General features: G+C 42.5%; 1 protein-coding gene and 1 long non-coding RNA gene across 3 annotated transcripts in view; one reads left to right on the top strand and one right to left on the bottom strand.

Annotated features, from left to right (window-relative positions):
• The first annotated feature begins 6,295 nt into the window (after positions 1-6,295).
• The window catches only part of LOC125896356 (uncharacterized), a 179,240-nt gene continuing 166,641 nt past the window's right edge, over positions 6,296-18,894 (top strand). The window contains exon 1 of the long non-coding RNA XR_007450250.1: positions 6,296-6,428. This is a non-coding gene — a long non-coding RNA (uncharacterized LOC125896356). The remainder of the gene's footprint in view (positions 6,429-18,894) is intronic.
• Positions 6,427-18,894, bottom strand: part of ncanb (neurocan b) — a 268,070-nt gene continuing 255,602 nt past the window's right edge. For both annotated transcript variants that reach the window (XM_049588829.1, XM_049588830.1), the window contains 2 exons: positions 16,169-16,351; positions 6,427-12,997 (listed from right to left, as the gene is read on the bottom strand). In XM_049588829.1, coding sequence (XP_049444786.1) covers positions 12,867-12,997; positions 16,169-16,351 — 314 coding nt within the window. In that variant the 3' untranslated portion in view covers positions 6,427-12,866. The remainder of the gene's footprint in view (positions 12,998-16,168; positions 16,352-18,894) is intronic.

Below are 18,894 nucleotides of genomic sequence, written 5' to 3'. Positions count from 1 at the left end.
GGAGAGAATGCCAAGAGTGTGCAAAGCAGTAATCAGAGCAAAGGGTGGCTATTTTGAAGAAACTAGAATATAAAACATGTTTTCAGTTATTTCACCTTTTTTTGTTAAGTACATAACTCCACATGTGTTCATTCATAGTTTTGATGCCTTCAGTGAGAATCTACAATGTAAATAGTCATGAAAATAAAGAAAACGCATTGAATGAGAAGGTGTGTCCAAACTTTTGGCCTGTACTGTATACACACCTGTTGTGAAGAGACTGCAACACCACCAAGCAAGTGGCACCATGAAGGCCGAGGGGGCTTTCCAAACACCACAGAGATAAAAAAGTTCTGGAGAATTACAGATCATTGTTAGGTTGTAAAAAATTCTTTGAAACTTTTAAAATCCCTCTGAGCACCATTAAGTCCATTATAGCAAAAAGGGAAAAATGTGGCACCACAACAAAGCTGCCAAAAAAAGAGGCCCACCCTCCAGAACTCACTGACCAGGCAAGAAGGGCATTAATGAGAGAGACAACGGAGAGACCAAAGATAACTCTGAAGGAGCAGGAAAGCTCCACAGTATCTAGAGTATCTGTCCACACACTCCTCTGAGCTAGGCTTTATGGAGGAGTGGACAGAAAGTTCAGAATTAGTCTCATCTGACCAAAGTATCATTTTCCAAATGTTTGGGTAGTCTCCCACATGCCAAACTCCAAACATGTTCTTATTTCTTTCTTTAAGCAAAGGCTGTTTTGCCCCGCTCAGTGGAGTGTACGGCTCAGTGTTAGTCCTCTGGTCCGCTGAATCCTCTCATCTAACTCTTTGTAATAAATCAAATTAGGGTATTTCCCAAAATGCTCATAACTTGTCAGATTATTTAGAATTAATTTTTAGTTTTTTGTTTTAACTTATTATTATGAGGTATATTTTAATGGCACAGTGAAATGGCCGTAGAATAATGACACCATAAGTGTTTAGCCTGGTTCCCTATAAGACTTGCTTTTACTTTGCAACTCTGTCTGCCAGCGCATATGATCTCCCAGGAAAATGAAGGCTCGATCTAAGGCGCAAAGGAAGTGTGTCAACCATTGTGTAACCAAAACAGGAAGAGGACAGAATTGTTTTCCCCAGTAGCTATCGGATGCAATCCCCAGTTACCAAAGGGTATCAGTTCTTTGCAGTTACTATCCTCAGTAGCGGAAACAGCCGACAGTGGAACAACCAAAGTAACAGTGGAATCAGGTTGTGTTACTACTTGGAAACACTGTGGGGGTCAAGTTGAAAAGTTTTGTGTTTCCACGTTAAGAGTGGAGAGCCTTATGAGTGCTGACAAAACGGTAACCTCCAGGACAAAAAAATGAAGCCAACACAGAAGTCCTAAAACTGCAGTTCCTTGAATGGCCACTAGAGGCTGGCTCCAGAAGTGAGTCAATCTCTATAGACCTGCCTGTTAAAGTGCCCAACGTTACAGCAGAAATAAACATGTTCACAGCCTGGTTTTGGACTTAATAATTAATTTAAATATTCATGACAACTGTACGGGGTGAATATTTGTATAAATCTTCCATTTGCATTTTTATCGGGGCTCAAAGTTTTGCATCATTGGAATAGTGGTCGCTTTGAGTGACAAACTGACTGCGAGACGTCTCTACAGTCAGATCCACCTCTCGCTCCACCAAAGCTCCAAGCTGTCATTGAAATACGGTCACTTCTGGCTCCAAAACACCAAGATGGCACCGGCCAAAATGCCGGACTCGAGGCTTCAAAAAGGGGGTCTGCATAATTTTATATGTCGTGGATATTATATTATTTCACCTCCTTTATCCTTTTTAACTTTTACTATCTCTATGTGAAGAAAAAATGCTGTACAAATAAAGTTCTTCTTAGTATAATTTGAACATTAATCCCTCGGGGTATAATAAATAGTCACCGTAGCAACCACCAATACATGCTGCTACAGCCACAAATGTCACATTTGCCTAAAAACCAAACAAACAAATAAAATAATTAACAAAACCAATGTGTGTCATCATTATAATTAAAAGGAGGGTTTAGTCACATACTGGCTAAATAAACTTTGCATGAATAATCACAAACAAATACAGGTAACGGATCCAAACAAGGGTTTCCTTTAATGATCATTTGTCTTGTAAAGAATATAATACAATGACAGGACCGGAATTCATAAGAACATACATCAATAAATATGGATAAATACTCATGGACCACACTCACACAGCTGTCACAGGCAGGCTCAGTCGCAGTCATGTTGTCTCTGTGTTCACAGTCGACGTGAACACACAGTTAGCTGCAGACTGAAGTGTTGTGCAGGGAACAGAGCCAAAGAAGTGATGTGTTTTGTTTTTTTTTACTGCAGGGTAAAAGTATCACCTCGCTTCTGGCTCACCTGCAGACCAGAGCGGTTTTGTGATGCAGCAGTTTAAAGCAGCAGCAGTGTGTGTGTGTGTGTGTGTGTGAGCAGAAGTGAGAAATTGCGAGAGGGGGAGATGGGCTTTGGATCCACTGAGGCTGTGTGAATATGGTCCAGAGAGGCTAAGCAACAAACACACCCAGAGTCTAAATGGATTTTTTTTAAAAAAAGAAAAGAGAAAAACCTCAGAGTATTTACATCACAGAGGAAAAGTGTTTGTCATTGATTCCTGCTCTGCGTTTGTCTCTTTCATTTCTCATTCTCTCACTCTAACATCTCCCCATTCATGCATCCCAACAGAATGCAGCTGGTTTTGTCAACGATGATAAATTGTCTCAACTCATTATCAGACAGAGACTCCATGTCGTACAAACACCACCGGGGGTGTTCCTGTGCATTATATACTGAGCAGTGAAGAAGTGATGCAGCAGACCACAGGTGGAAAGGAGTGTTGAAAAGTCTAATGAGCAGAAGATAATGATGCAAATTATGCAGAGGCAGCAGTGAGCTATGACAGTCTGCTTTCTGTGTCATTTTGAAAACATCCAGCGGTCAGTCGATGCTATTGCGCCGTCGATGCCATCGACAGACTTAATAGGAGCCCAGGACAGACGGCCTAATCGTGAAATCAATAGTCTGTCTGTGTGTGACTGAGGACAACAGCCTCTACTGCTCTTATCAGGTTGTCATTGCGGACGAGCGCTGTGTCGAAATGCCTCAGGTTTACAGTCACGGACAGTTGTTACAGTACATGAAGGGAACAGAGACTCTCAGTTATCTTTCACACGGTTTGCAAACAGGCCACACATGTACAAAGAGAACTGTTCATCTGTCGCTTACATCTCTTGACAATATATATGGAACACAAAGGGATGGATGGAGCCTGATTGTCTGCTCAGACATGAGATGCATTTGTTAGCGTATTTGGCTAACTAGCTCAGTAGTAACCTCGCATTCCTGCCATACCACATTATTTTGAGGGATCAAAGATTATGTAACAAAAAAAAAAGGCAGCTCCCGACTTGAGCATCCACTGTGATAGGCTACACTCCAGCAATTCCAAACGTTATGTTTGCGAAACACAATAGTCTTCATCTTAAAGACCATTCCTTTTGTAGGCTAATGAAACATAAGCCCTGTTTCAACCAAATACTTTCGGTATGGTACCTTTGGAACCAAAGGTAACCCTTCAGTCATGGTACCTAGACCCTAGCGTTTCCACTGCAAACAGGACTCTTAAATGTGGGCGGGGTTGTTGTCACTCACTGCTCCGTCCAGCACTCACTGTATTTCCTCCTTTATCAGTCTGCACCTCGTTTATCGTCCACAGAACGAGGCTGCATGCTGACATTTTCAGAACAAAATAGAACAGGCTGCAGTGAGAGTCTCTCTCCATGGGATATTTAAAAGTAGCAGCTTTGTGCATTTAGTCCTTCTCAGGCAAGCTCAGGGGTTTAGTGTTGCTGTAGCCCACAGGAACGACGCTCTGTGACACTTTTTTTTTCTGAGTGAGGATTAGAATATATGCAGTTCACATAATCCGGTTGAAAGATCCACTCATTGCTAAAACTCTATGTCATTCAAGAGAGATGATAAAAATTAATGGAATGGTCAAAGTTGAAATTTAAGGTGCGCTGATGGATTCACGTCGTCACCTCATGCATCCAATAACATAACAAGTAAATGTTCCACCTTAAAAGTCACCGGCAGTCGGCCCAGTGAATTAAGTTATTTTTTCTCAGACTCCAGCTGCTGTGAGAGGCAGCAAAACATCCTTTGATTTTATAGCTTCAGTCTAACAAAACTCTCCACGGTATGAACAGTGGTCACATGAGCTTCAAAACCAGCCACAACTCAGCCCTGAGCAGAGTGACCGTCCTCTACTGACCAATCAACAGACTGCAGTGTTCACAGCTCCACCTTTTAGTAGCAGATCTGTGTGCTAGGTACCCCAACAGAGGGGGAGCCAAACATGGGGACGGTACAGAACGGTTCCACTGGTACCATCCACAACTTTTCACAGTGGAAAGAGGAAAAAAGCGAACTGAACTGAACTGTGTGGAAATGGGGCTTAAGGTAACAATAGCACACTGATTCTTATTTTCATACACTAATGAAAACATTCTCATCATATAATTATATCACATTCCTGCCGATATATCCCCCAAAATCTTACACACTGAACCTTTAAGACACTTTAACATGGCTTTTGATTTTAAAACCAGTCAGCAGGAAACTTTAGCAGCATAATTAGCTAGCTAGAGCTAGAGCTGGTAAAATCTTCTAGCCACAGTCGTCAAATTAGTTGCAAAATTCAGTGTCAAGAACTTAAAGTGTGACAGGCAGAGCAATAGTTACTAAAGGGGCTTAGTAAACAGTCAGCTGCTACTCTTGTTGTTAATATTAAAAACTTGTTTGTTTATACGCCTCGTAGATTCTTGTTATTAACTTTGAGGAGGTCTAATTAGCTCTTTTTTGTTGCTCTATTATGTCTCATTTCTTATTTGGATATTAGGTCTGACTTCTTTAATCCCCTTTCAGTTCCTTTCTTCTCACCTTGACAGTTTTTATTTGTTATAATGTTAGGTTTTTGGGGTGAAAAGAAATGAAAATTATATCGCTGTGTATGAACACTGCTGCTGCTCCCACCTGCTGCTGCTTTTGAGACACAAGGCAAAGACAATTTCCTCTGACTTTGTCTGTATCACTCCTGTCACACTGATTCAACCAGTCACACGCTTCCTCACAACCAACGTGTTGTCACAACATATACAACTAATTTAAACAAGCTGTGCTCTCGCTGCCACTGTTCAGACAGAGTGAAATCAAACAGTCACAGCTACAAGCACACCAAGACGTCGAGACACGCTCGCCTCATCCCACCCTTATCTCATCTCTGCTGAGCTCAGAAGCCAGAGAGTGAGGGGAATGACTCGGTCACAATTAGGATATGTGGCTGTGCCGCCTCTGAAGATGTTCAGTGGTTTGTGCGCTGCTCTCCCCTCAGGCGTGGTGCTCGCTGCTGAGCCAAGACACAGCTGGCGGCAACCTCTGTTAAATCACTCATCTTCATAATTAAGACTCACAATAATAAGGGTTCATCTCTGTCTATCTGCTCGCCCTCAGGGCTTCTGCGAGAAAGACCAATGAGGAGAGGCGACAGGGGGTGAGGCAGGGAGATGAAAAGAGGGAGTTAAAGGCGAAGAACGAGACAAACACTTCAGAGAGTGAGGGTCAAAGTGTTTGAAATATGAAGAGAAAAAAAAAGTGTGTGAAAATGTGCGTTTTCCCGTGAATTCAATAGTTAAAGGTATTGAGTTTGAGAGCGTCAGAGGGAAGCTGTGAAAAAGTTTGGCACCTTTGCAAGAAAGCGAGAACGAGCAATAACGTATCCAGAGGACGGGCCGAAAGCAAGCTGTCTCCTTACAAGGATGACACAAACACACACACACACACACACACACACACACACACACACACACACACACACACACACGTAGCCCAGGGGTCTATTATATTTTGGGCTGCTTGGTAAAAGTTTGATGAAAAACCAGAGCATTATCAGTGGAAATCAATTCAAACCAGGGATGTCAGTTTTGGTTAATTCTGCTTTCGACGGTCCGACACCCTTTAACCGCTACTAACCTTTTATATTTTACGAAAAAATGCAAAATGTGAAATAATAGAGGTGAAACTCTGTGTTCAGGGGAGTGTAACGCCTCATGCAGTTGTCCAATAGGGCAAGTGAGAAATAAATGTGATGTCTAATGTAAGGTCATCTGAAAATAAACTGTGAAATGGATCTCTGAAGTGGAGCTTCTCCAGCTGAGCTGCTTGGGTGCGTCAGTCTCACCACCGAGCATTAAACAGAACTGAATGGAAAACTCTGAAATACTGGATGCTATAGAGGTTAACTCTCGGGTTACTGATGTCGTACAGGACTTAAGTGGGATTTACACTTCTGCGTGGGCTACCCGTCGACGCCGTAGCCTACACTACACCTCCACAGAAATGTAAGTACACCTCACAGTGACGCAGACCTCCTGTTTATTTTTGTAAGCTAAAAACCATGGAACAGTGAAAACGAAGCTTTTATTTACTTTATCACTGATGAGAAACAATAAACAGTGAAGACAATAAAGCCTCCACAAAATAGCATGTTAAGTCTTGTACATGATTTATCCTTACTTCATATAAGTAGAGGAAATCCCTTGGCTAATTTATACAATGTAAAATGCCATAGGCTTGTGCTAATAACGTTAGCACGTTATATTTCTTTGGAAAACATGTTTAGTATAAGACAGTTGTTTTGTCAGTGAACCTTGTGAGCTGTAATGGAGCTGAATTTTGTAACGTTACCTTTGTTAAATGTTGCTGTTGTCCCTGGCTTCATATGAGTAGAGGAAAAGTCTGCTAGCCACTAGGCTAATTTATACAATGTAAAATGCCATAGGCTTGTGCTAAAAACGTTAGCATGTTGTATTTGTGGGGAACTTGTGTTTGAAATTGTCTCTATTAAGCCATGTTTAATGTGTGTTTGAATCAACTAAACTTTACAGCACTTCACAGAAACCCAGCCGCCAACTAATGTTTAGGAGATGTAACTGCAGAGTGACACAGACACACCACCATACAAGTATAAATGCTGATGCACAGGTATAATTCCTGCCTTTAACGTTACATTAAATATCTCTGGAATTACTTTCTCTCTTGTATCTTATGGGTGTGATAGTGAAGATGGAGCTGATGGAGGATCCAGGGCAAACAGGACCAGCAGCTTCTCTCTAAGCTCAGTGATGCCTTTGTCGTACCAATCAGAGGCTGTGTTCCGAAGTATTTTTCTGAGGCTGTGTTTCCTTAATGACTTCTCTTAATGACTGTCTGTCTGTGGCTATCAGGAGAGTAATGTTAACGGGCAAGTGGCTGAGATGGGCCCGACTGTGGTAATCCCCTCCCAGAAGTTGGATGATGGTGCTGGTGTGCGACACAGTGGGTTTCTCTCGACCTGTTCGCTGCGGTTTACCTTTGATATTTAATTCAAACTGACAAAGAAAATAAGTTTAATATGGATCTATGGTGTTTTTGTGATAGGCCTAAAAATCTCTGCAGAGGTGTGGAAAAGGGGATAAGGAAACACAGAACAGGGGATTAAACATCAGATTACTTTTTTAAACCTCAACACAAACTGAAGCATTAGTATGCATTTTAACTCGTCTTAATTCATCTAATTTTGTCCAATCCTGTCTCCTCGTGCTCTCTGCTCTGCGCACCCAAAAATTCAGTTGCTCACTTCATCACTTCTTCAAAAGTTTTTAACTCCTGTCACACAGCTGAGCCTTTACACAGCTGTAATTACACTGTCACTGGGCATCAACTCTGATCTGAATTACAGTGCGAGGGGCTTCTGTCTGCCCTTTCATTCAACCACCCGTGCTCAATCCATTTTCCCGGACAGACAGAAAAAAAAAAGCCGTGTTGCAGCCTGACGTCGAAGAAACGACAGGGGTTTGACGGCTGTGACAGTTCTCTGGGTCTCCTGCCCGTCACCCTAAACCCTCCACTGGCTGTCCGTCAACCTAACCCCTCCCTTGTCATCACAGCTCCGCCGTTCTGCAGATAATGCAACTTGTTAATTAGGCATGCAGTAGATTAATTAAACTGATACAAAGGTGTAGGTTCACTTGTCTTCGCCGTGCGGAAGAGTGTTGTCATTGCCAAGGTGAGAGGAGACAAACAAAGGCAGAGAATTAATGTGCACAGGATGGATTTTCTTACCTCCTGTGACTTTATATAACCTGATCCTGCTTTAGTGTTCTTTTTACAAGATACGTGACAGGCGGCTGAAGACACCGACGGTCCTCTTTCGCCAATAAAGAGCTGGTTAAACTGAATTTAGGTCCTCCACCACTTTTCTATTGTAAATAGACAGTGACAGTGAAAAGAATGTGGAGTGAGGAAGATAAATGAAAAGCACTAAAGTGAAAGGCGGTGAAGGGAAAAGGGAAGAACAAGAGGGAGAAACATAAAGGATAAAAGTGCTGGAGTCAGTGTTTGGGACATAATCCCAGAAGCTCCAACCTCAAGTGCTGGCTTTAAACAACACCAATTTAACCCGGCAGTAAAAGGGGAGGAAAGAGAGCAAAGCGCTTGTTCTATCCGTCTCAATCCTCTCTTTAAAGCAGGACACGCGGCAGAAGCGAGCACAGGTGTGAGCGGCTCTGAGACTCGAGACTGCCCCAGAAATGGGAAGCCTTAATCTCTGCTGACCCTCTCTATCATCATCCTCTGGGACCGCAGCCACTGTCAACATCCTCAATCATCAACACACAAACACACACGCACACTGAGATGAGAGAGTTCTCAGCATCTCTGTGTCTTCTGCCTCGCAGGATATTCATCATCACACCCTGTGCACACAGCTTTGATTCATGATCCAACAGTCATCAGAATTAGGCTTTAGTCCTCATGCCTGTTCCCCAACTCATCCTGGTTTGGAGGGCTGGTGTTATCCGCAGAGAGCTGTAGATTTTGTTAGATTAACAATCGATCAGATAACAATTTGTAGGCGATGCTTGTAGAGACAAGCCCACTGAGAACACAACTCTGTAGTTCTCTCAGCTTGATGCTGTGTTTTAGCCTCTTTCATCTGTCTTACATTTGTTAGGTGTCCGACACACGACACTCAGTGAATGCTAATGTTGCTCAATATCTGCTGTGTTAACTTTTGGACGCACTGAGTCAAACCACGTGGCACTGATTTGCTTTTCCTTTGTCAGTTTTAACATGCCATACCACGCCGAGCTGCACTGGAGCTGGACCTTCCTGCTCCTTCTCCAGAGCGGGGCCGACTGCGTGCCTGACTGTCTACAAGCGAGGAGCGGTAACGTCTTGCCCACAGCAGCCAAACTGACAACCCCCGTGTGTGAGACTCAACTCACATCTGTCTGTGTTGGACACCAAAGAGACAGATGTTTTTAGAAGTCTCTGTGAGTTCAGCTCTCAATACTTTCGTAACTTACAACTGAATCTCTGTGGTTGCTGCTTCACAATAAAAGCGTCTACATACCAGAATAACAGGGGACTTTTATTGTGAAGAATCTAAAGGAAATTAATTTTTTTTATCACAGGATTAGTCATTTCTTAGCGGTTTTTCTTTCATAAAAACAAAGCTACTAGCGCAAGGAGGAAGAGTATAAGCAGAAACTGTCACAGAAAGATGTTGATGAAGAGCTCTAAACAGGCTCTTACTGCACCTCTGCAAACAGTTCATCTACATCAGGTAAACTTTTACCTGCCCTGCTGTAAGGGAGAAGCGAATCCCTGCTGCACTAGGATGACAGGCCAATTCAAACCAAGCCAAACCAAGCCAGGACACGAGTGTAGAAGAAGGACAAAAGTTCTTGACTGCAGGTTAAAAGGTTCAGTGGGTAGCTTTTATATAAATAAAAAAATAACTTTTGCAAGAATCCACTGCACCTGAACACTCAAACATTCAGAGTTAGCAGGAGTCTCCAACTCAGTGTTAATCAGTGCTCGTGCACACGCTGCGCCAGCCTCCTCCTCCCCACGCATGCTCTCACTCATTTAAGCTTTATATCTGCAGTCGGCTTTTGGAGGAGCTTTGCTAACACAATGCCTCAGAAACAACCACCAGCATTAAAGAAACTGCCCCATCCCTCCTTTGCCAACAACAGCGGACAAGTACACAAAGGAGGACCTGTGACAAAAAGCTTGCTTTCACTTTCACAGAAGAAGGTCATTGCTCGTCTTCTATTTCCTTGTATTTGCTGTGGACGCTGTTGTTGGCAGCACAGTGTGTGCATGAGCATTGACTGACACTGCGTTACAGACTCCTCCTGGCTTTGATTGGTTGTTTTCATTCAGGTGCAGAGTATTCTTGCAAATGCCATTAGGAGCACTAGAAGTGATTTTTTCACAGATTACCTGTGTCATGCACTACCGACAGGATGTATCGACAGTTTCAGCAAATATGGCACAAAGTTATTTTTTTTAAAAAAGTTACCTACTGTAGCTTTGAGTCTTAAAATCAGTGAGAGTGAAAAGTAATCGACCATTTGGTGTAATCTGTCAGTGCAATCTCAAATGACCAATTTGGATGTTTTCTGACCTGCTGCCCCGATCGGTGCGATGAAGACAAAGAGGAAGGAAAGATTGTGGTCATTGCAAATACATTATCGCGATTTGATTAGGAGGTCCAAACATAAGGTATTAATTTCTTAAAATCCTGTTAATCGCGTGCTGAAGCTATAGACGCCTGATACTGGGGCTTATACAGGTATCATAGGAATCCAGTGGCACCAAGCTAACTTCTAAGGAAGGGGGCTAAATAACGCTCCAAAGTTAGGCAAATTTTGGTGAGGGAAAAACAGCATGGCCGTTTTCACAGAGGTTCCTTGACCTCCCACCTCAAGGTATCTGAATGACAATCAACTCTGTGGGTCCCACAAGTCTCCTGTTTATAGACATGTCCACTTTATGCCAGTCCCACACAGTTTTGGGCACAAACTATGCACTTTTTTTGCAGTGTTTATTACAAATTTATGAGTAGAAAAACTTGACACACAGTGCTGAGCTGCATCTCAAATTGCTCTTCAGGTTTGCAGCTTTCAGGTGATATATATCACTACTGTGTAGCATATACTGCTGACCTGCTATCTCCCCCCAAAAAGCTCCCTTGCCCCCTGCCAAAAAAACGCAAAAATGGGTCTACAGTATGTGGATCTCAGAGGGTTAACTGTATGCTGCATATTTTGTCTCTTTCATTGTTGGTGCAGTGCAGCACTGATTTGAAAGAAACACATTTTAAAGTTAGGCTCATAAAGTAAATTTCTTTGCATTCATTTGATTCCCAACCGAAACACTGTGGTAAGAATTGCCTCACCTTCTTAATATGGACCTCAAAACTGTTTTGACATGCAAAATTATGGAATTTTATTAAACCTGTGATTAAAAAAGTGTGATTAATTGCGATTAAGTAATGAAATCCAGCGATTAGACGTGATTAAAAAAATGTAATCTTTGACAGCCCCAATTTAAACAAACAGAACTTCTTGGTTTCTGACAGACTGACTTCATGGTGAAGATAAATGACTGTTGACAGAGACAGATTGGGAACGCATTATCTCACCACCAACGCAGAACCAACTTTAAGAAAGTTTTAAAAAGCTGAAAGTGAAATATTAAATAAAATAAAAAAAGACATATGTGTTTTTTGTGTACCCAAACGCTGCGCATGAACTTGTCATATCTTGTGCTTAACCTGCTCCGTCTCTCTCTGTATCTCTCACGCCTGGGTGACAGCGTAATTTCTCCTCATCAAACCAAAGATGCAAAACTCTGCTGATGAGTGAGAAGAACTTGGCCCTGCTGCATCACCTTCATTAATTCACAGCACACCCATTCTCACAGCGACGCAAATTATGAGAAAAGGCAAAACAGATCGTGGGATTGCTGAGCTGAGCTGAGACAAACTGACATCAAAGATTGTGATTAACCCTTGAGAATGACAGGGATGGATGTCTGACACAACAAGAGTGGGCTGAGATTGTTCCGACACTTCAGAGAAATGACTGATGTGGAATAAGATGTGATGAAACTGAATTGAGATGCGTTTTTCCATTTTCCTCTGGGGGTTTTTAGCATCTGATCTAAAGTAACTGTCTCACACTGACAAGAAAATACAACGCTAACAATCAAATAATTCAATTACAACTGCCTCTGATTCAAAGAAAATCACTTAAATCTGTTTCAGAATAACTCGCTTTAAGTCAAGTACAATGTCTTACAAAGAGCAAAACCAAAAGCAGCGGAGTCAAGAAATTAACACTTGTAGAAAATAATGTGTGTTCAACAGACAAAAGGCTCAAAGTCAACAACACGGATGTCTTCCTTGACTCGTCTGATTTTGTTACGGCATTTTCAGTGATGTCGTTCCTATTTATAGTTTGTACTAAACCACTTCTCCCCGAAGAATGTTCGGTGTGGATCTCAAAGGTAATTTTTTTTTTTTTTTTTCAAAAACAGGTCAGCGTAGCCCCATGTTTCAGGTCATCGTTGAGCTCGGAGGGGAGTAACTGGGTCGAGTTAGAGGGTCGGTGAGAGACAGACAAGAAAGGAAAACAGAGAGAGGAAAGTAAAAAGAGTACAAAGGGATTTGTTGTTGTCCCGGTGACGCCTGGCAGCACTTTGGCAGGCCTCAGAGTTGACTATGATACAGGCTGACTCGGAGAGCCAGGGGTGGAGCAAAGGGCAGGGCAGTGCAGTGCAGGGAGGGGAGGGGGGGCTTGGGCTGAGAGTTTTGAGCTGGAAGGTGTGAAAGAGTGTTTGGGGAAATGGGGCGAGGAGAGGAAGGGACGACAGGGAGACAGGCAAACCGCAGCTGGCAGCAGAGGAGAAAAAGGAAAGGGGGTGGGTGGTTTTTTTTTTTTGGTTCAGACGTGGGCGCGGTTGTGGCCCAGCTCTCCTCCGTGGTGGCCTCCCTCTCTGTGGCCGTGCCTCTTGTGCTTCCTGCGCTCCCTCCTGCCCTTGTGGTGGTGGCGCCGGTAGCGGTGGGCTCGTCGGGCTGGTGGAGCAAACAGAGCGGAATAGAGAGACGGTGAAATAAAAGAAAAAAAGGGCAGGCGATTTATTAAAGAAGCCGGTCAGAAAGAGCGGAAAACTGATGTAAGAGGAAGATGAATCACTGACAAGCATCAGAAGCATTCAGACAGATAGTCGGAGGGAGGTGAAAGCAGGTAAGAGACCAGAGAAAATGGGATCAAAAAGCAGGAAGGTCAAAACTGCGTGTTCTCTGTAGAAGGTTTAGCTGTTTCCACCACGCTGAGGAAATCTGTTTTATCTCACACTCAGTACACTGGGCGCCTTTAGCAAGAGCACACTGAGCTAGCCACCCACTCACAGCCTCAGTGTAAGCTCATTCCTGGGGTGTACTGCCAAATTAGGTTGCTCTGTCCCTTTCTGGATTTTGCCAACAAAGACATGTCATCTGCAATGAGTGATAACGACACCATAACTCTGGGCCATAAAAACAACTCTGTCCAAAGATAAAGCGTCGAAAGGAAAATATATATATTTTTTTATCACTTTCAACAGAAGCTACATTATTTTAGCATTTCATCATTACTGTCACATTGTGAGCTGAGAGAAATGAAATATAAGGCTCGGTTTGTAGAATATTTATATATATCAACCTTTTATATCTCCCCCTGAAGAAGAAAGAAATTATGCTGAAAAGTTACATTTATTCTGTCTATTCTGTCACAGTCGGAGTGAGTCCTTTAAAATCATTGTAGGAATGATAAAGTTTATTTCAAGGCTCAGAGGAGATAAGGTGTGTGAAGGCTGCATAATAAAAGGCCGTTATCACAGTGTGGCCCTGCTGGGCACATGCCCAGGGGCCCAAAGTGTCAGGGACGTCCCTGGCCTTCACCTGCAAAATGTCACTCAAATAAACAGGAAACTTTGGTATTTTTCAACCTGGACAGTGATTTCCCATGTCCTGTGTGTGTAGGTGACTAACATAGACAACTGTTTTTAAAATTGGTCCGGCAGCAGCGAAAGAGACGGCAATGTAATCCCTACGGGCAACTGTGCACCGTCAATCTACGTCCACTAAAAGTGCCCGTTCTGCCACTGACAGGCTCAGATTGTTATTACAAATGTCTCAGAACATTACAAAAAGGACACTACAGAGCAATAAGAAGTTTTTCCTCACCTGAAACTGGTCTTTTTGTTATTGTGACCAAGTCTCAAGGTGACTTGTTGCAGGGAAAAAAATGAGGTGGAGAGAGGAGTGCCACTGAGAGTCTGTTGTGTTGTAGTACAGAAAGCGTAGCATAGTGTTATCTAAAAGATTTTCAATGTCATGGCTGAATACCATTCTGATTTATACAGTCTGAGATTTCACAATGAGACTGGTCTTTCAGCAAGACTTGGTTACACATACTAACACACAGATCTGATCAGCAAATGGCAAGGACATTTCTCTGTAGGATGCTTTCTGTAACATTGTCACACAATTATAATAACCATCTGAGGCTGTCGGTTAAAAAAACAATTAAGCGGACGTAAACTGACAGTGCCAATTGTCCTGAGTGGTTACAGTGCAGCTTGTTTTGCTGCTGCAGTGCTCTCGCTCAATACTGGACCAATTTTAATAATTGTTGTCTTGAGTCGTCAATTAGACACAAAAACATACGATGGGTCCGGCTCAAAAATAACGAAGTTTCTCTTTGCCACGTACTGACTAGGAAAAGATTCAAAATGAACATAAAGAGACACAAAAAGACCACAAAGAGATGCAAAGGGACAAAATAGCTACAAAAATGGGCAAAACAACCACAAAGAACTACAAGATGACACAAAAGGACTACAAAGAGGCACAAAACAACTACAAGGTGACATAAAATGAAAAAAGGCATAAAAGGACTTCATTAAGACACAAAACAACTACAAAAAGATGTAAAAGAGGCAAAAGTTACTTCATTAAGACAAAAAATGACTAGAAAAAGACACAAAACAACTACAAAGAGACACAAAACAAACACAAGGTGACACAAAGTGACAAAAAAGGCACAAAATGACCTCATTAAGACACAAAATGACTTCAAAAAGATGCAAAACAACCACAAAGAGACACAACAGGGCTACAAAGAGACAAAACAATTCAAGGTGACACAAAACAACCACAAAGAGACACAAAATGACTACAAGGGGACACAAAAGGACTACAAAGTGACACAAAATAACAAAAAAGGCACATAATTACTTCATTAGGACACAAAACAACTAAAAAGAGACACAAAACAACCACAAAGAGACACAAAATGACAAAAAAAGCACAAAATAACTTAATTAAGACACAAAACCACTAGGAAAAGATGCAAAACAACTACAAGGAGACACAAAATGACTACAAAGACACACAAAGCAAACACAAAGTGACACAAAATGACAAAAAAAGGCACAAAACAACCACAGGGAGACACAAACGACCAATACTGTGATACAAAACTACCACAATGTCTGTGTGTCTTGTTCTTATGTAGGAAGGTAGCGGGGGCCCTTTGCATTACTGTGCCCAGGGGCCCATTGTCTCATAATCTGCCCATGACATAATTGATTTTAGATCCTAAATTGCACCAAAATAAAAGGTGGCTTCAAATATGAATGAACAATTTCCTAATGTCACTCCAACTAAAAAACCCCAATAAGAACAAATGTGAGAATATTTGCTGCACTCACACAAGTGTTTTACTCTTAATGCACATTAACTCATGTATGATACGAAGTATAAAGGTCATATTTCAGTTTCAGTTTTTAGCACACATCCTTTGTATTCAATAAACGGTTAACCAGTTGCAAAAAAAAAAAAAAAAAAAAACAGTTTTGAAAAGTATGGAAAAAAAACCCCCACCTCAAGCATAAAACACTTCAAAGGAGACCCTACCACTTCTAAGTAAGCCCTGGGGATTTCATTTAGTCTGCAACCACAGTAATCTTTCTGCTCGCAATTATTAATAATGAGAGTGGGGATGGCGAGCCTGAACGCGGATGGTGACAGCAACTCCTGGGGGTAACTAATGTAGGAGGTTTGTCTCACGGACCTATGGTGGAGTGCATGCTAAAAATAAGAAGATGTAAATGTGAAAATGACCTAACAAATGGAAATACTGCTTTAAGTCTTGTTGTCTGCCGGCCTGCTCTGTGAAAATCCTGTCGTGTAAAAACTTACATTTTATGCAGATGATTTTAGGCCGGTCCCACTTGCCGTTGGCACGACACTTAGCAGTGGGCACGTGGCGCTGCAGGAAGCCTTCGGCACACTGGTAGCGCGCTACAGAGTGGATATCATAGTGGGAGCGCTTCCGGCCAATCAGGAAGGCATTCTCCACAGTGGGTGGGGCTCCGCAAAGTACTGTAGGGGGAAAGACAGAGACGGCACACCACAGAATATGAATCAGATGGTACTCTTCTTTTTAGTTTCACAATCTCTTGTGTGATAAATATGTATCTAATATTAATGAGTTTTACCTGGATTCACTTTATCAGTGTGTGTGATTACAACAGTTTAATGCCCCTGATGGTTTCTGTATTCAGTGTGTGTGTGACTTATGACATCTATCAGAAAACCACTCACAGCACAAACATCAAAATGTGGATTTAGTGTCTGCAGGACAACGTGTCTGTCCAAGTCTGGCAAGTGAGTGGGCGGCTGTCAAAGCAACACTGCGTTTCAGACACATAAAGAGTGGAATGAGAAAAAATGTTTACACAAGCTGAGATGGAGAGAGGACTGACACTCCGGTCAGAGACTGACAGGATGGACAAGCCTCAGGGATGCACTCAAACAACTTCACAGATATTTTAACTCCCCTGTCAGAGGGGTGCCAGTCTCTCCGGTGGAGGCAGTAGGTGAATGCGCTGCAACTCTGACACTCCCTACATGGCAGCTCCGTCACTCAGCAGAATGTGTAGCAAAGGTTTTGAGTTTATTGTCACCACCTTGAATCGCCATTTCATCCATGATAATCTTCGATCTCAGATTAGCTAGGTGGACAATATAGCTGTTAGTCATCACTGATCACAGCTGCTGAACCATTTATCAAACAGTCAGAGGTGACAGAAGCTCTACAGCTGGTTCAGTGCACTGCTGAGGAGATTATAACTGAGAAACAGGCGGACTTGTAACACTGAAATACTAGCTATGGTTTATAATCTGTACTGCAGTGGCTCCAAAACTTTCTGTCATCTTTATCAACTGCTATAAGCTCTGTTTGGGAAAACTAGCCACATAAAGTGCCAAGATAAATTTTATTGGAAAGAATTATCAAGGACACGCTGGACTTGGGCAGAGGGAGCATGTATGGACAAATTACAACAAAAGTGCCCTCTTGGATGCCTCTGTGGTAGATAAAACATGATACAATGGCCTCTAGGGTGCCCTTCCAGTGGAGAAAACATAATGAAGTGTCCCCTTGAGTGCTCTTCCAGTGGAGAAAGTCTGATGAGGTGCCTCTAGGGTGCCCTTGAAGTGGAGAGACAGGATGATGTGCTCTACATGTCGCAGTGCCCTTTAGGTTGCTTTTTATGTGAAGTAAACATGATAATGTGTCCTCTAGATTGTACTTCCAATAGAGAAAACATGATGAAGTGGCCTCTAGGGTATATTTCCAGTGGAGAAAACATGATGCAGTACCCTTCAAGGTGCCCTTCTGGTGAAGACAATGTGATGAGGTGCCCTCTAGGGTGTACTTCCAGCGGAGAAAACATGACACAGTGCCCTTTAGGGTGCCTTTCCAGTGGAGAAAATGTGATGCAGTGCATTCTAGGGTGTACTTTCAGTGGAGAAAACATGACGCAATGCCCTTTAGGGTGCCCTTCCAGTGGAGAAACCATGACACAATGCCCCTCCAGTGGAGAAAATGGGATTAAGTGCCCACCAGGGGGACCTTCCAGTGGAGAAACCACGATGCAGTGCCCTTCCAGTGGAGAAAATGTGATGAAGTGCCCTCTAGGATGCCCTTGCAGTGAGAAAACATGACGCAGTGCCCCTCCAGTGGAGAAAATGTGAATAAGTGCCCTCCAGGGTGACCTTCCAGTGGAGAAAACATGACACAGTGCCCTTCCAGTGGAGAAAATGTGATGAAGTGCCATCTAGGGTGCCCCTCCAGTGAGGAAAACATGATAAGGTGTCCTCTAAGATGTACTTCCATTAAAGAAAACGTGATGAAGTGGCCTCTAGGGTGTACTTCCAGTGGAGAAAACATGACACAGTGTCCTCTAAGGTGCCCTTACAGTAGAAAAAACATGATGAAGTGCCCTCTAGGGTGCCCTTCCAGTGGAGAAAACATGATAGAATAGGATATAAAGCCTTTATTGTCATTGCACATTAACAATGATGCTGACTATACAATGAAATTGCGGGGGCAACTTCTAAGGTGCAGACGAGAAATACAGATAATAATTGCATAGCAAACAACATTTATGCAACAGGATTGTTGCCTAACACAAGACAATAAATACACACCATATAAAATAAGTTGCACGCAATGTAAAATAAGTAGCAGTGCCCTTTAGGGTGCAGGTGTCCTTCCACTGAAAACAACGTGATGAAGTGTTCCTAGGGTGCCTTTCCAGTGGAGAAAACATGATTAAGTGTCCTCTAGGGTGCCCTTAAAGAGTAAAAACATGATGAAATGCTCTATTGGGTGTCCTTAAATGAAGAAAACATAATGTGTGTGCCCTCTGGGTGGCCTTTAAATTGAGCACACTGGTGGCCCAATGTGTGCAGCTGGCCCTTTTGGTTTTCCTTTTGGAGTACGCCACTGCAAGAACGTGAACTGCATGCTTCTTTCCTCACATTTTCCATTAGTTTCTGCTAAAACTGTTGCCATATTTACAGGGAGCTCAAGAGGAAAATAAGCTTCTTTATATTTGGATTTGACTGATGTGTTTGTT

The sequence above is a fragment of the Epinephelus fuscoguttatus genome, linkage group LG10, assembly GCF_011397635.1.
Source record: "Epinephelus fuscoguttatus linkage group LG10, E.fuscoguttatus.final_Chr_v1".
Lineage (NCBI taxonomy): Eukaryota > Metazoa > Chordata > Actinopteri > Perciformes > Serranidae > Epinephelus > Epinephelus fuscoguttatus.
This window is presented reverse-complemented; position numbering and strand designations above follow the sequence as displayed.